General features: G+C 42.5%; 1 protein-coding gene across 1 annotated transcript; it reads left to right on the forward strand.

The window, feature by feature from the left end:
- Positions 1 to 542: 542 nt before the first annotated feature.
- On the forward strand, positions 543 to 5,658 carry LOC133895574 (lysine histidine transporter 2-like). Its single transcript, XM_062335999.1, has 8 exons — positions 543 to 702; positions 3,221 to 3,378; positions 3,512 to 3,898; positions 3,998 to 4,391; positions 4,596 to 4,701; positions 4,793 to 4,884; positions 5,070 to 5,138; positions 5,245 to 5,658. Exons 1-8 carry the CDS (start codon positions 664 to 666, stop codon positions 5,341 to 5,343), a joined length of 1,344 nt encoding a protein of 447 aa, XP_062191983.1. The 5' UTR covers positions 543 to 663; the 3' UTR covers positions 5,344 to 5,658.
- The last annotated feature ends 11,007 nt before the right edge of the window (positions 5,659 to 16,665 follow it).

Consider the following 16,665-nt stretch of genomic DNA (forward strand, 5'->3'; position numbering starts at 1 on the left):
GCCATGTTAGACCACGTCAGTCGAGGACATCCATCGGATATCCTACGTGGCAATGCACGATGCCAAAAATAGTTGCGCCATGCAATGAACCTACAACGCCAAAGGACATGTTATCATGAAAAGGGTTTATTTCTGAATATTTTTTCTCAGAAGATCTATTTATAAAATAAGTTTTTTTAAAAGAGCTAAACAGTAAAAAATTTCAGAGGCCGCCCTTGCCCCTACTGAATTCGCCCTTGTCGCCCTTGTCTGAGGTGAGTCGCCCTTGTCTGAGGTGGCTTGACCAACTCCCCCTCGAGGTCTAACGAAAGAGAAGGAGAGAGTAAGCAGACCCCATATGGATCATCCGATTGGGATCCATGGGTCCGGCAACCCCCGAGATCGATCCCCCCCCCCCCCCGGTCGCCCTCCGCATTTGCTGCCATGGAGTCAACGTTCAACCACCCCCGCGTTCACTAATCGCAGTGAAGGGAGGCGATACGCTCCCAGCTCAGCGCCCTGCCCTCCCATCCCATTCCTCTGCTCTATAAAGTAGACGAGCCGGCCTGCCTCTTCGCCTCTCCTCTCGTGGCTCTATCTCCCCCCTTTTCTTTCTCCTCTCTCGGCCCCACCTTCTCTCGCACGGCCTCCATTGTTGAAGCCTCTGTGACATCCGGCGCCGCCATGGGGACGCAGGCACAGGAGAACTACCCTCCTGCCAAGGTACGTCCACCAACATACCCAAACTCTCTCTCTCTCTCTCTCTCTCTCGTATTCTCTGATATTTTCAGTCTAGTTTCTTGATCATGCTTCGCCGGCCATGGCGTCTATCCCCCCCCCCCCCCCCCCCAAAAGAAGTCATTTAATTTCACCCATTCTTGTTGATCCGTCTGAATAAGAACACACCAGCTAGCTAGTAAATTCAAAAAGATGATCTCTTGTCCGAAGACATTTCGATAGTTACAATGCATACATCCTTACTACAAAACTTTTTGGGGGCAACCAGCAAAAGATCAAAGGTTCAGAGTTGTCGAGTTGCGAGGAGCATGGAGCTTGAAATGGACAGAGCCATATCATCTTCAGTTGATGAAAAAAGGGGGGGACACGCACTCGGCACTCAGATTCAGATACACGAGAAAAAGTTGTCTTTTGGACGCCTTTCGCATGGAGGATTCCTCCGATCCGCCGGCGTCTACTCTAGTGGGGCACCCCACCCTAAGTGCAAAGCATCTACCCATGCTTGTTCATCTGATACATGTGAATCAGAACTCTCTTTTTCTTATTTTTTGTTGTTTTTTATTGACAAAAGAAGGAGAGAACACAAATGGAGGAGTATCTATTAAATACCAGATTCATAGGATCGGTGTGAATTGTGATACTTTGCCTTAATTGTGGATTTTTTTATTAAAAAATATTATCTGTTACCTCTCTGTTCTTGAACTGTAATAATATTACCTCATTTACAAATCTGCGGCAAGTGTTCATACCAATTTACTTTCCAGTCTGTTCGTTTCAATTTATTTTCCAGTCTCTAGTGACCTTTTACAGCAATTTATTTCTTCCAGTCTGTATCTGCTTCTGCGGAAATTTATTTTCCATTTACTAGTTAAATAAACTGTTAACTAGAAAAAAAAGAGTTTTTAGTCCTTTTGGTCTCTAGTTGTCCTTGTTGCATGGTCCACACGCCGGCCTTGGCTATGAAGTACGAACCCATCTTCGTACTTCCAGTACACTGTTGATTCCTTCTATCTGTATATTTCACTCTAACGTCCAAGACCGGCAATAGCTTTCACTTTGAATTTTACAACGAAATTCTTGTCTTGCTCGTTTGGATGGTAGATGATCCTTTTCTTGTCATATGGTCCCTTTCTATGGACTACCGTTCACTGCAAACCACGTTTTAAGGCCCCGTTTGCGACGCATGTTTCTCGTTCTCGTAGGAATTTCATAGCCGTCCAATCCAGAGAGTATGGATGTTTCCTCTCGCCCAAAGTTCTAACGGGTCTAAGAGAACTAATGCTAGTATCAAACTCTTGCTTGCATTCGAATCACGGGTTTGGCCAGCTGCTGCCATGAAACGATCCAAGTTAGGGTATTAAAAAAGCTTTAGGCTCACAAGCTATTGGAACTCGACTCGCTAAAAGCTTGATTTGAGATCGGCTTGTTTAAGATTCGAGCCGAGCTCGAGTCCGCCTCAAAGCTCGTGAGCCTAAACGAGCCAAGCCGAGCTCGCGCCGAGTTTAATTATCAACAAGCCTACTTGAGTTGAGTTGAACTAGGTTCGATTGGCAACAAATGCTTGCTCGAGCTCGAGCTTGTCCTGCCAGGCTCGCTTGAGCTCGGCTCATCGAGAGCCCCAATCCTAGTTAACGAGGGGTCAAGCATAATTAATTATTCACGTGATGCCCATGACACATACATAATCCCAAATAGATCAGATGATCACCACAAGCTCCCAGGACAAGATGTTTAGTATTGGGTTTGGAGCAGGTTAGTAGGATATACTGCTACCTCGCAATTGACAAGCAAGTTGGTATCATCCTCAGCCTTAGCTTTGGTGTCTTGTTTAAAACACAACTTGGTAATTTGTATCAGCCTGGATTTATGTCTTCTTCTTCAGCAGATAGTTATGCACCTTATTTTTTTTTATATAAAACTATACTAGAGTTGTTAGGTAACATGCTTGTAGAAAAATCTTGTCTTGAGGTGGCGTTAATAAGTATCTGATGATCTTGATGACTTTGGCAACCAGGCCATGTGACTAGTCAACTGCAGAGGAGAAAACAAATCGGTAGTGGTTGATGTCACTAAACATTCAAATTTCAAATATCCACTTTAATCGAGTTGAAAATTCCTGCCACTGACCTGTCACTTTGTCCACCGGCAACATGGCTCTATGGGATAACGTTGGTTCTACGGATTATCATGTTCCATTTTACCCACAAAAATTATTTTTACCGTACGAAGTTAAATTGTGAAATTCAGAGAATTTAGATAGCTACAACTGTAATGCTCGTTCACTGTCAAGAAGTATTTAAATTAATCGAATAATCTTTGCATGGAAAGTCAAATATAATGTCTGTCAGTACTAAGTAATATCTGTCTATCTACCTGCTGCCTACTTGGCACCATTCCTTGTATGGTGTTCTTTGTTCCTTGGCGCTTTCAGCTTTGTGAGCGATCCATCAGAATCCATCAAATGTCTTTGCCAGCTAACAACAACAACGGGAAAAACTCTCAGGCCGATGAAAGGAGCGCAAAGGAGAAGGCGATCGACGACTGGCTCCCGATCACCTCGTCGAGGAACGCCAAGTGGTGGTACTCCGCCTTCCACAATGTCACCGCCATGGTTGGTGCCGGCGTGCTCAGCCTTCCCTACGCCATGTCTGAGCTCGGCTGGTACGTGTGTGCCATCTTAATTTCTGCCATGGCAACTACCATCAGTTCTACGCTGATAAATTCAGCCATCTTGTACCGTCACGTTTATCATAAAGAGTAATCTTCTTGATGATTTTCCGATGACAATTTGCAGGGGTCCCGGCATCGCAGTGCTGGTCTTATCATGGATCATCACGCTGTACACGCTGTGGCAGATGGTGGAGATGCACGAGATGGTGCCGGGCAAACGTTTCGACCGGTACCACGAGCTGGGGCAGCACGCGTTCGGCGAGAAGCTGGGGCTATGGATCGTGGTGCCGCAGCAGCTGGTTGTCGAGGTGGGCGTGAACATCGTGTACATGGTCACCGGCGGCAAATCCCTGAAGAAGTTCCACGACGTGATTTGCGACGACAAGTGCAAAAGCATCAAGACCACCTACTTCATCATGATCTTCGCCTCCGTCCACTTCGTGCTCTCCCAGCTCCCCAACCTCAACTCCATCTCTGGCGTCTCCCTGGCTGCCGCCGTCATGTCGCTCAGGTACCATTTCTCTCTGTTACTCAGTTGCACTGTGGCAAAATACGGCAAATTTCTGAGAACTATAGCTAGAGTGATCACTGACTTGAACACTGATGGCAGTTACTCAACGATCGCGTGGGGCGCGTCGGTGGACAAGGGGAAGTTGCCGAACGTGGACTACCATCTTCGGGCAACGACGACGCCGGGGAAGGTGTTCGGCTTCTTCGGGGCACTGGGGGATGTGGCGTTCGCGTACGCGGGGCACAACGTGGTGCTTGAGATCCAGGCCACCATCCCGTCGACGCCGGAGAAGCCGTCCAAGAAGCCCATGTGGAAGGGTGTCGTCGTCGCCTACATCGTCGTTGCCCTCTGCTACTTCCCCGTCTCGCTTGTCGGGTACTGGGCCTTCGGCAACATTGTCGATGACAACATCCTCATCACCCTCAACAATCCGAAGTGGCTCATCGCCACGGCCAACATGATGGTCGTCATCCATGTGATTGGCAGCTACCAGGTGCACAACTGCACACTCATTCCGTTCTTTTTTAGTTGACGCTTTACAATTTGTGCGGCAAAGCATTTTAAACTTTAATCGTACTATGCTTAAGATTATCGGAGTTTTCATCTCTGGACTTCTTGTCATTACGATACTTTTATAGTATTACAATTTGTATATATTCTAGTAATGTAAACTGAAAAGTGAACGTTGTCTGCTCAGATTTACGCGATGCCGGTGTTCGACATGCTAGAGACGGTGCTGGTGAAGAAGCTCCATTTCCCTCCAGGCCTGACGCTCCGTCTGATTACCCGGACCGTCTATGTTGGTAATGCCTCTCTCTCTCTCTCTCTGAACTGAACTGAACTCTTCAGTCTGAACTCTGAACAAACAAGACTGATGAGATGGAACATGTGCAGCCTTCACAATGTTCGTAGCCATTACCTTCCCCTTCTTTGGTGGATTGCTCGGTTTCTTTGGTGGATTCGCCTTCGCGCCGACAACTTATTTCGTAAGCTCTCGTCGATCCATCTATCCATTTCGCTTCCGTTAAGCAATGTCACATTTTGAGTTCTTGCAAAGTCATAAAACCTGCAAATTAAATACTTTCTGTATTCTAACAACAAACGCTGCTATATAATCTAAGTCCTAGTAATGTAACTTGAGAGCTGATCAAATCTTGCTTCTTCCTGCCAGCTTCCCTGCGTCATGTGGCTTGCAATCTACAAGCCCAAAAGGTTCGGCCTCTCATGGTTCGCCAACTGGGTAAGAACTCAATAGTTATCCAGCCACTTGCTTTCTTTCTGCAATAGAATGTCTCTGCTTAACCTGTCTTCCTCTAATAACTTTCCGTGTTCTCCATGCTCTTCAGATCTGCATTGTTCTTGGGGTGCTGCTGATGATCCTGTCGCCGATCGGAGGACTTCGGCAGATAATCATGGACGCCAAGACATACAGTTTCTACTCATAAACTACTAGTGCTCGTCGTCTTCCGACTCGTGAACATGCAGGGAATCGATTACATCGTCTAATGCGAGTTTTTTTGACGTGCCAAAAAATAGTTGGAAATATCATAGTACGAAATTTAAAACTTGTTCCAGATGTGACGATGGTTCGAGGCATGTCGCGAGTCTGTTAATTGTTGATTAGTCCAGGGGGGGTTTGTGCTGGTTAATCATATATAGATATATGTATTGTTTCTCTATACTCTAGGGCGAACTACGTGGCTTTATTTTGTGTGTGCATAAGGGAGAATGAATGCTGGTTGGTTGGTTTCTATTGCTTACACAGTTGAATCTTCTACGGTTCATGATGCTGGTGGTTTCATTCCAACTACAAGTCTACAACACATGATGCGTTCTTTGTTGAGACCATGAAGAATCTGCACACGCTGTTCTGAAATCAACTGCTCTAGGAATGACGATTATCTTAACGGATGGTGAATTTCGATAGCAAGCTTCCAGCTGCGACTTAGTTTTACTGCCGGCTGTGATTTGTTCGTGACCGTTGCACCATTGGTTAAATGCTTTGAAAATTGCAAGTATACCAAGAAATTGTTGAACAAGGAGAAATTTGAACAGGATTAGAATCTGCTACCCTTGCTACAACACTATTAATTTTAAGTACCTTATACACTATGTGGATGATTAGTAAATCTACTGCTAAAAGGTTATCTAATAAGTAGGGGTACCGGGTAGTCACAGGCTGTGTATCAAAGGCGGAGACATTATTTTTTATACAGATTCATGCATTTGTTAGGGTAATAACCTTATATTATATTTTACCTTGATTAATCTCATAAACAAATATTACACCTAGGGGTATGTGGATTTAGTCCTAAGGCTCAGACAAATTTTCTGTGTTCCAGTTCATGAAAGTCCTAATTGGATGATTCTATTCTTACTATGGATCTTCGTTAAGTGTCTTTGATTACTACATGACTAGGCTTGCTCTAGGGTTTCGTGACTTCAGAATTCCTGAAAGTAGTGAGTTGCCTTGTGTTCTTCGATGTTGGAAGGTGTTTGTCAGCTTGTGTTGGGCGTACCCCCTTCCCCTTCGTTAATAGTCATGACGAGGGAGTAGTACCCTAGTCGAATATCTCCGAGCGTAACTTTTCCAAATTATAGTTCACTTGAACATCTAAGGAAAACCTTACCAAATACGATGTTAGTTTTCTTATTGAATAGGATTATGTATTGGATATAATATCACATGCCTTAATTACTCCATGATAATTACAAACCATATCAAATTGAGTAAAAGACGTGTGCCGAGGATATCCTTTACAGATATATTGTACTCATAGTAATATATAATAAATAATTATGCATCCTTATCATACTAACACCGGAGACACCTTAGGTTTAAATATTGCTATTGCAATGCCAAAAGAAAAAATGGTATCAATAATTCTACAAATTCCGTACCATTATAAACGAAAGAAAAAAAGATACAATCATTCGTCTTCAATCCCCATTAAGCCACAACATAAATGACATGACTAGTTGTTGAACATCGCGTTGACAGGCGGTAGCAACGGACGCCGGCACGGGTGCGCGCTTCGTGGCTTGCTGACAGGTTGGGCCAGTCGCAGCTCTGAAGAGAATGGAGAAGCAATTTTTTATTTTTATTTCTATTTTTCAAATTTAGTAAAATTAGACATCTGTTTAAAAAATTTAAAAAACTAAATATCAGTACCTGTCATTCTTCCAATAAACGACAAGTGGTGAGCCATATGGCCGAATGACTAAAGTAAGAAATGAACAGCCATGGTGGGTGCCATGTCAACCTGCCCCTCATTAGAGGGGAGGGGGCACTATAAAAAAACTATTTTTTTAGATATCTATAGTATCATTCCATAGGAGGCTTATTTGAAAAACTACGTGAGTAGTTAGTGGGAGACTCCTGCGGTTTCGAGTCACCTATAAAAACAAATTTTCACAAACAATTTTTTATGTGAATCATCTTTAAAAATTTAATAATTACCACATTCAATTCTTTATGTGAAATAATTACCACATTCAGTTCTTTATATGAATTACCTGTGTAAAATATCATTTACAGATGTGGTTTCTTATGTGAACCACCTCTGAAAAAGTAACGATTATCACAAGCGATTCACATAAGGAAAGAAACCACCCCTGAAAATGTGATGATTATCGCAAGTGATTCACATAAAAAACCCCTATGTAAAAGGTCATTTTTAGAGACGATTTTTTATGTGAACCGTCTCTGAAAATGACTATATATTACCAAAGATAGTTCCTTATATGAAAATTGATGATATCTTATCTTAAAAAATTTCTTGCGAAGTCGATGGCCTTCTCCTATTTGGATCACCCAACGCACCTCAAAACTCAAGCGAAAGTAACAAATAGAGAGAAGTTTTAACAAGAGAAAATCGAGATAACACTACTCTACGGCTGGTATATAAACCATAGGTTCCATTTAAGATCAATCCATATGTCTTAGCACTCAAAAGATCACAACTTGCAAAAAATAAGAAAAGATGAACACCGAGTAATGAAACTCTCCAAGTTGTTTGTTTAGAGGCAAGGGAATTCAAGATCCTATCACATAAACGTGTATATGCGAATTTTATACCTCTAGCAACAAGAAAAATGACCTCATAAGGTCCTAAAATTTCAGCCCAAAAACCAAATCTAAAATAAAAGCCAGAAACAGAAAAAATTACAACCTTACAAGGGAACCAATAGAGTGAAACTAGAAGGAGGGGAATTCAAGCATATGCAAAAATATAAACTTCATTATTCAAAGAGGTCAACACTATTTTAGGTGGATTACAAAGATTTATCTCTCAAAACTCTCACATATTATATAAACTAAGCATTGATTATTCTCTCCTCTAAAATCCTAACTCTAAGCTCTCAAATAGGTGGCACAAGGGAAGTTAAGTGGTTGGTTTAAACTCTTTCATAGCACTACCCCTCTATTTATAGGCTTAGGAAATTTGACCCATAAGTTTCCTAGCTTTTTCGCAATATACCTCTCTCTTGTAGTACACTCCTACCTATCATCGAGTACATGTAAGCTTCGCCTCGATACAAGCTTCGCGATGGTGCCAAGATACATTTTAACAATGTCAATCACTCATCACAAGTAAACCAAGATACATTTTAACTTAGTTTCTCAAATAATTTTATAGTAATAATAGCACTAAAAAAGTTATCGCCCTTGTAACTAGCAACAACCTTTCCTTTATATACGGGCCATGCCCGGCCTCCCTCACACAACGCTCATTTGGAACATACAAACCTAGTTGGACACATTGACCTGGCACCACATTAAACTAGTGTCACCCTGGTATATCACATCAACCTGTTACTCTTCCAATAGATGATAGACGTTTATTTTTGCAATTTTTAAAAACCGACGTCTATTTTTGCAAATTTTTCAAACTGATGTCTAATTTTATTAAATTTTAAAAGAAGGAAATACAAAAATAAAAAATGCAGTAAGGAATGGATCATGGCCGATACTGGGATCTAAATGATCTTAAGAACAAAAAAGAAATTATGGCTTCTCAGTTGGGAAACACTTCAAGGAAAATCAAATAAATAGCATGAACCTCTGAAAAGTCCAAGAAAATTCAAGGAAAGCAAGTAAAATACTTTTGCTAAATATTTTCTTCGAAAATATGTACGTTGTCGGTTCCTATATAGCTTATCGTGCACTTTGCTATACTCTTGTGTGGCTTGTTAAGTACCAAGTACTCAACCTTGCTTAAATTTACTTCAGCGTATGGAGATGACTATGAAGGAGGGGCTGTTGTTGATAACCGGAAGGATGAGTGCCATGGCAAGGACGATATTACCTTTTAGGGCAAGCGTAGCAAGTGGTGTTCCTTTAGGTTGGTCAGCTGGATCGTTGTAAGTTTGAGGTCATGAACCATTTGTGAGTTAAAACGGTTTCCATGCTGAGGTCTGTAATGATTATTACTATAGAACATGTCATAAGTAGCGCCATATCAATACCGATTATGCAAAAATCGTTACTGAAGATGTATCAATGCTGATTCTTAATCTCTCGTGCGCGAAAAAGTAGTAAGCCGCTAAGAATCGGCATCGAAAATGACTATCAGTGTCGGTTCATAGCTGGAATGGGCACTGATACTGATAGTCATTTTCAGTGCTGATTGAAGCCACCAACCGGCACTAATATGTCTGGACCCAAATTTGGTCTTCAATCCAATTTTGGCTACGTCGGCTCGATCCTCACGTCCAGAGTCTTATCTATTTCCTCACAGTCACGTCCATAGAGCGACAACAGCCTCACCAAATCGATCCCCTCTTCTCTCCCTCTCCCTCTCTCTCTGTCGATATGCACGCTTCGTGAGCATTGACTGTGATGGGTCTGCAAACTACACAGACTAGCTCGGGCTGATGTGGATAGGCACCGCCGGTTGGTTCCCCTTCTGTGCCATGACCACCATCTAGGTGCTGTCGGAGAAGCGCACGCAGTACTCCACGGTGCGCTACTTCCCCTCGACAGCGGATGGTGGCACCAATAAGTACTGCTACACGCTAGGCGTCAAGACGAGGACCCACTACCTGATCCGAGCCATCTTCCTGTATGGCAACTTCGATAGTAGCAACATCCACCACGACGAGCTCATCCATGGCGAGCTCATCCGCGGCACTGGGGTCCACCACGACGAGCTCGTCCATGGCCCGGGCGACAGGCGCACGCACGCGAGCGGACGGTGCGGCGGTCGTCGGGCATGTGGTGGCTTGCAGGTCTATTCTCAAGTAATTCTTCTATCTTAGGGAACACATATATCATGAAATGACGGTGACAGATTCTTGCTCCTTGATTAATCTAGTAAGAGGTCTGCGTCTATGCACTATGTTCTTGTCTCTGCAATTTGCTCTGATCGATGTTGTATTAATTTGATTGTGAGATGTGTTGTATGGACGAGCTAAATCAATTGCGGAGTTGTTGTATTGAATTTGATTGTAAGATGTCTTATATAGATGAGATGTGTTCGATTTGAGCATGTGGTGGTGGCGGCGGGAGCACTGTCAACGATAGGAGCGGCAACCGAGCCGGCTCGAGAGTTCTCGAGCTAGCTCGTTTATTTTTGACTCTGAAACTTTTTTACTGCCGGTTGGAGCTACGAACTGACAGTAAAAGATAGTGCCGGTTTCAGATCCGGCACTGATGGTGTTTTTGTGCCGAGTAATTAGTGTTGATTTAAAAATCGGTACTGATTGTGTTTTTGAATCGGTACTGATGTGCTTTTTTTATAGTGAATCTTTACTAAATTTTCTTGCAATATATTGTTCTTGGCTTACTTGTATATCACACAATGCGCAATTGTGAGCATCTGAACATCCTGAGCAGTTGCGAGAAACTGGGACCAGAAATATGGGCCCGTTACACTGTTGACTCATAGGCCTTAATATAGTCAGACTTCGTGCCCAATAGTTCTCCAAAAGTTTTATGCGATAGTAGCCATTTGATATCTATCATCGTCAGGATCAAGGTAGGAGGTTTGAGAGCGTTACAATCAAATCCGAAAGGGTTAAACATTATATTATTCTTTTGGTTGAGTTTAATTTGTCCCACGAGAACCTTAGATTTTAAACACAACAATTGCATTGGCAAGATTAAAATATACGAGCTATGTACTCTTCTTTGTTATTATTTTTTCACACTGATTTTCGGAAGAAGTTATAAACAGGCACGAGCGTTTCGCCTTAGAAAGAAGCGACTGTAAAAGCGGATTCTAACCGTTGATATCAGCCGCAGGGTAAACCTCTACGACAGCAGTGTGGGGAGTTGGTTATTCAAATGGTCTCACAACACGAATGGAGGTGGACCTTGAAAACCACCAAAATATATGACTTTGCGACAATAGGATCTGCCTTCGGCGTACAGGGGTCACGGACCCCATGATCCTACTATGAAAAAAGATTCATTTTTTAGAATATCATATCAATCCCACATGCCTCATATACACTCCCGTTTGATCACGGTAAGGGAGTAAGTCAAAAGTAAAAGGGATTGAGATACGAGAGAAAAACTTTTGTTTAACATTTGAGGAAAGATCACACCTCTATTTTACTGCATCTGCTGACACAGAGTTATCCGATGCATCTTAATAAGATTACCCCTACATTGATAAATCAAATGCTCTTTTCTTTCCTCCAAACTACATGCTCTTTTCTTTCCTCCAAACTACATGCGAAAGCCCCAAGACTCAACGAGAATCCAAAATCAAAAGGTTTTTTTTGGCCCAGCATGCAGCAGAATTATGTGGGGAGGCTATATTTTAGGTATTATCTACCTACCCACTTGTGTCGGTTTCGGTACAGGTACCCCCATTTTTTTTTCTGTCCTTCAATGAGAAGAATGAACGAGCGCTTGCTTACAAGACAGCTACTGAAAAAGGCTATTTCTTCATGACTTGTTTAGGAATAACCAATTCGTGGAGTGGTTAGAGCATTTGAGGACTGTAAAGTGATAACTAAAACCTTATACCAATTCACCATGGCTCTATGCCGTGATGAACTATCATCACAACTATTTGAACCAGACCACTATCCAAGAGAACACATATAGGTATTAGCAAGCAAAATCTAACCAAACCTAATTGTAAAACCAACAAAAATGAATATATCCTCTTAAATTTCACTAAGGTTAAAAAAATGAGGAACAAACTAAAAAACATTGCTATATTTGGTAAGATTATAAATTAACTAATAATACTAGTCTCAAGGATCCGGTGCAATTTGGTACTTCATGTACTTATTGCACCTTCCATTCTTTGTCCAGAAAACTACTGCTTTCAAGCCTACGGCGCAAGAGCACTCTTCCGATCAAGGAAATTGATCAAACAACCCCGATACAGTGAAAGAGAAACTTGACATCAAAACTAAAGGGCTAAGCTGGAGTTTGCAAATGACTAATTTATCCACCAATATATTTTTGAAAAGTTGAAAACTAAGCGATAAGGGCTGACCTGTCGTAAATGTTTACACCTACCATTTTGACATCTAACTTGCAAGCCTAACACGTAGACACTATAAGACCCTTTTTCAAACCCGCACCAAAACAATCTTTACCCCTAGGTGTCCAATCAACTGCTGCGCCTCAACACATTTTGCCGTCCCATGGGTACACAAAAGTGATGAAATTGCTTTGACTACTAAGTAGAACATACAGATGAGTGTGGCTACACCAATCATACCTTTGCCCGGTGCTCATGACGCACTACGAAACCTCCACCGTGCTAGCGACATAGGATGCTAATCCACAGAACATGTAGATAATACCCACAGAAACACATAGATCCACTTTGGTTCTGATGTGTGGGGTGTTATTGGCTTTGTTTGAGGATAAGTTCTTTTTTATGGCTCCTTATTCAATTCTTGCGAAGGGATAATTTTCCTTGTTCAGGAGTCTCTACCATTCTTCCACTCTCGAGGGTAGCTTCACCAACTGGAACACTGAGAGGAGCTCCTGTGTCAATCACTTCCTTACGACCTGCCCAGAATGCTCATACATACCTTTGGTTCCAAGACCTTGTTCGCATAGCAAATTCCCAAATGCCCACCACCAACCCTTATCCTTTCCAGGTTTTGATTTGCCGCATTGTTTTAGTCCACATATTTGCAGAAATAGAGATTTTAGGGGCAATAGAAAGGAATCCTCCCATTATGCCCAAAACCTTAGGAATTCCTTGATAGTTGGCATAAAAAGTTTTTTTTGGGATTTCCTTTTAGAAGGGGATTTATAAAATTGAAATTTTGGATTGAATTTCATACCTTTTTATTTAGAGATCCATCATTTTGGGTTTGTGAGATGGACAATGATAAGTTTATCATGCAGCCTTTGTATACGTTGCTGACAGATAGACGTCTCTAAGGTAGAATGCTCCCTTACATATGGATTTTGACTACTACATAATTAATCGTTTATACCGGCCCATCACTGTCAGTTACTGATGGACAGACAATGATGGAGCGTCACTACTAGTTCACAAGCCACACAGAAAAAATTAGGCATTGTAGCTTATGAACCGGTAGTGTAAGGATCATCACTGCTGACTGGTATTAAAAACCGGTAATGATAGTTGAACCGGACCCAAAATTTCCATGGACTTCAGTTTTGGAGTGCCTCGTCACGTTCAGTCGGCTCTATCTCTTCAGCGGACCGCCTAATTTTTCTAAGTCCTCACGTCTCTCTCTCTCTCTCTCTCTCTCTCTCTCTCTCTCTCTCTCTCTCTCTCTCTCTCTCTCGCTCTCTCTCGCTCTCCATCGGCCTCCTCTCTCGCTCTCCCACATCCTCCCCCCATCGATGACCACTCTTCTGTTGAAGGGCAGCTAGTGCGCCACCGCGGACACCATGACGGTTATTCTCTTGCAGAACAAAGAAGGCGCCATGTGCCGACATCGCCGCTACCTCGTGCCGACCGAGGTGGTGCGCGACTGGTGAGACAACCAGAGTTTTGAGCTGCTGGACCTTCTCTAGTGAGGGTGCTACTGGTGTGCACTCGACGTGGATCTAGGTAGATCTGGTAAGGGCATGGTAGATCCGGTGAGGGTGTGGGCGGGTCTCGCGTTGGCACCGGCCTCTTCCTCTCCCATGTGTCGGCGATGCCATGGTCTTTGCCCTCTCCCACCACCTCCTCCCCGTCCTGTGGCCAAGCTCAAGCGGAGGATCTCCACAGTGGATCCAATGTGGTCTTTGTCCTTAAGGTGCCTCCAGCGGCGTTGACTGGATCCGTGGAGGAGCTCCACTGCGAGGAGTTTCACAATGGATCCAATGCAATGCGGTCTTGGTCCTCAAGGTGGCTCCGGCAACGACGAGCTCGATCCGTGGCAAGGAGCTCCACGACGAGTACAACATGGCTTCTAGTGATTTTTGTGAATGTTTGTGATTACCAACGTGTGTGGGTGAGAATGTTTGTGATTGTAATTGTGATTGTTTGTGAGCTTCTAGTGATTGTGATTGTTTGTGATTGTAAGTTAGTTCTATGAATTTGTGATTATTTGTGGGCAATACGGCGAGGTTCGGTGGTGGCATGACGGATGGATATATATTTTTTTCTTTTTTTGTTCTAGAAAAAGGATTCACTGTCGGTCCAAAAACACTGACAATGATGACATCCCAAGTTTTACTACGTCCTACATACTGCCGGCTTTAAAACTGACACTGTAGTTGATTTACCAGCTGACAGTGATGGGCTATTATGTAGTAGTGTTAATTTTATATGATCGACATCCCACATCTTAGACAGATCAATCAGTGAGCTATTATGCACTCTTTAAAGGGTGGTTGCTTCTAGGTTGTTTATTTTGAAAAGATAGGGGCCATAGGTTTTTGGTTGTTCCACTTGAGCATCCAAGTCTAGAACAATACCAGCAAAAATATCTTGGAACAAAGTTCGAGTTCCATGCCAAACCTAGAAGCTGCATTTGTGGCCTTCGCCCGCCACACTATCCTCCAAAGTATCCTCTAAAGAGAAATAGTTTGAAAAAGTTCATTTGTACAAAATGAATTTCTAGATTAGGGTTCATAACTACCCCTCTTACTATGGAGCATTTGCACGGCAAAAAAGGTGGTACTAATGAAATCAGAATGCACCCTGAAAGGGGCATCGCCAATAAAAAGTAACTCATACAATGATATTTAATATCTAGAAAGTTTTTTTTTCTTTCATTGCAATGTCTATCATCGTTTCCTACACAACATTTGCACATTTGGATGCTACTGTTACTTCAAAAGTAGCTGCTTCAGCTTCAGCGACGCGAATTCTCATCACATAATGGATGTCGACCTCCTAAAAATTACAAAGTCTTAGTAATCGACAACATTGAATACCTTAGAATGTCCAAAGAAAGTGTTCCATTCTTTTCGACAACATCCTTCCATACTAGAGGTGGCTCATATTCGGTTCACCATGCCCACATCCTCTTCCAACATAAAGGGCCATTGTGGTCTGTCCCTATGGTACTAGAAATTTCATCCTCTTTCTGCAAAGGAAGTTGGACTTTAGTTTAGAGAGAAAGAGCAGTGCAAACTAAAAAAAGGGTTTTTTTCTTTGCAATCATGAATTCGTGATTCGAGAAACCCCCCCACAAACGCTACTGCGTGTGCGTCTGTGGGAACTTATTTAAGCAGCATATCATAAGGGATTTGAAGAAATGCTTCACGCTTGACTCTTCTAAAAAAAGGTTCATGTTCCCATGAATCTTGATCTGACTAGCACCTCTGGAACTAAGGTTGAAAGGATTGATGGAACTCCTACTATTTACCGTATTTCTTCTAGCATGTCCAACTTGATGAGGATGAAGCATATGGAAATCCATTTGAAGGAAGCTATTCAGGACCCCTATTTCTAAGCACCCATATCTTGCTTTGCTTAAACTCCTCGAGGCAAGACAACATACCTAAAAAAGAATCGGTTCGAAAACAAACTGGAAAAATGAATCTGGATGAGACTGAAATGAATGATGTTCACAAGTATCACTTCGGATTGAGCAACTAGTGTGAAAGCTGTTGTGCTAACGGTTGGGAAATTCGAATGAATCATTGAGTGAAAAGGAGCAAAGAATGGCAAAAGACCTGCTTTCATGTTCAAGACAAAGGAAACTTGCAAGGGAGTGGCCAAATCCACCATGATATAAGAATGCTCAGATCCGGCTAGAAGTTACAGGGGATGGAGCGGTGCCAATTGAGACGATCGCTTCCCTTCGTCTCATATCGAGAGGGAATGGATTGATTATCCTTTTCTACTTAATTGGACTCGGGCTTGTTCTGAGGGTAGGATCCAATAAACAAGCAGTTTGCTTGATCTCACGAAATTGGATTGACTGGCACAACCGTGCATCTGGGTGCTCAGTTCTTCTCCTTCACTTAATTCATCATCCTTAATAGTGGTTTGGTTATATCTACAACCCAAATGGAAGCCACACTTGAGCCCACAACTGCTGCCAAGAGGCACCTGCCAAGAAGACACAAGCTTTTTTTTTTCGGCAATAGAAGTTTTATTGACTCTTATCGTTATATCAAGATGATATAAATGCATAAGAGTTCACTCCTAGTCTCTGTATGAAGACTCAAGCTGTTGATTTCTGCCTTTCATAGAAAAAAAAGAGAGAGAGATAGGCAGGAATTATAGACCAGTTCTCATTCTTTGCAAATCTAGGAGTTCTCTCCTAATCACATAGTCCAAGAGTGTTTGGCCTTTACTTCGGAGCGCCTGCTCATGCTTCGCTGACCTCTCCGATTTAAGATGATCAAAAAGTATATTTTGCAATCGTCT

Source organism: Phragmites australis, chromosome 16 (genome assembly GCF_958298935.1).
Source record: "Phragmites australis chromosome 16, lpPhrAust1.1, whole genome shotgun sequence".
In the NCBI taxonomy this organism is placed as follows: domain Eukaryota; kingdom Viridiplantae; phylum Streptophyta; class Magnoliopsida; order Poales; family Poaceae; genus Phragmites; species Phragmites australis.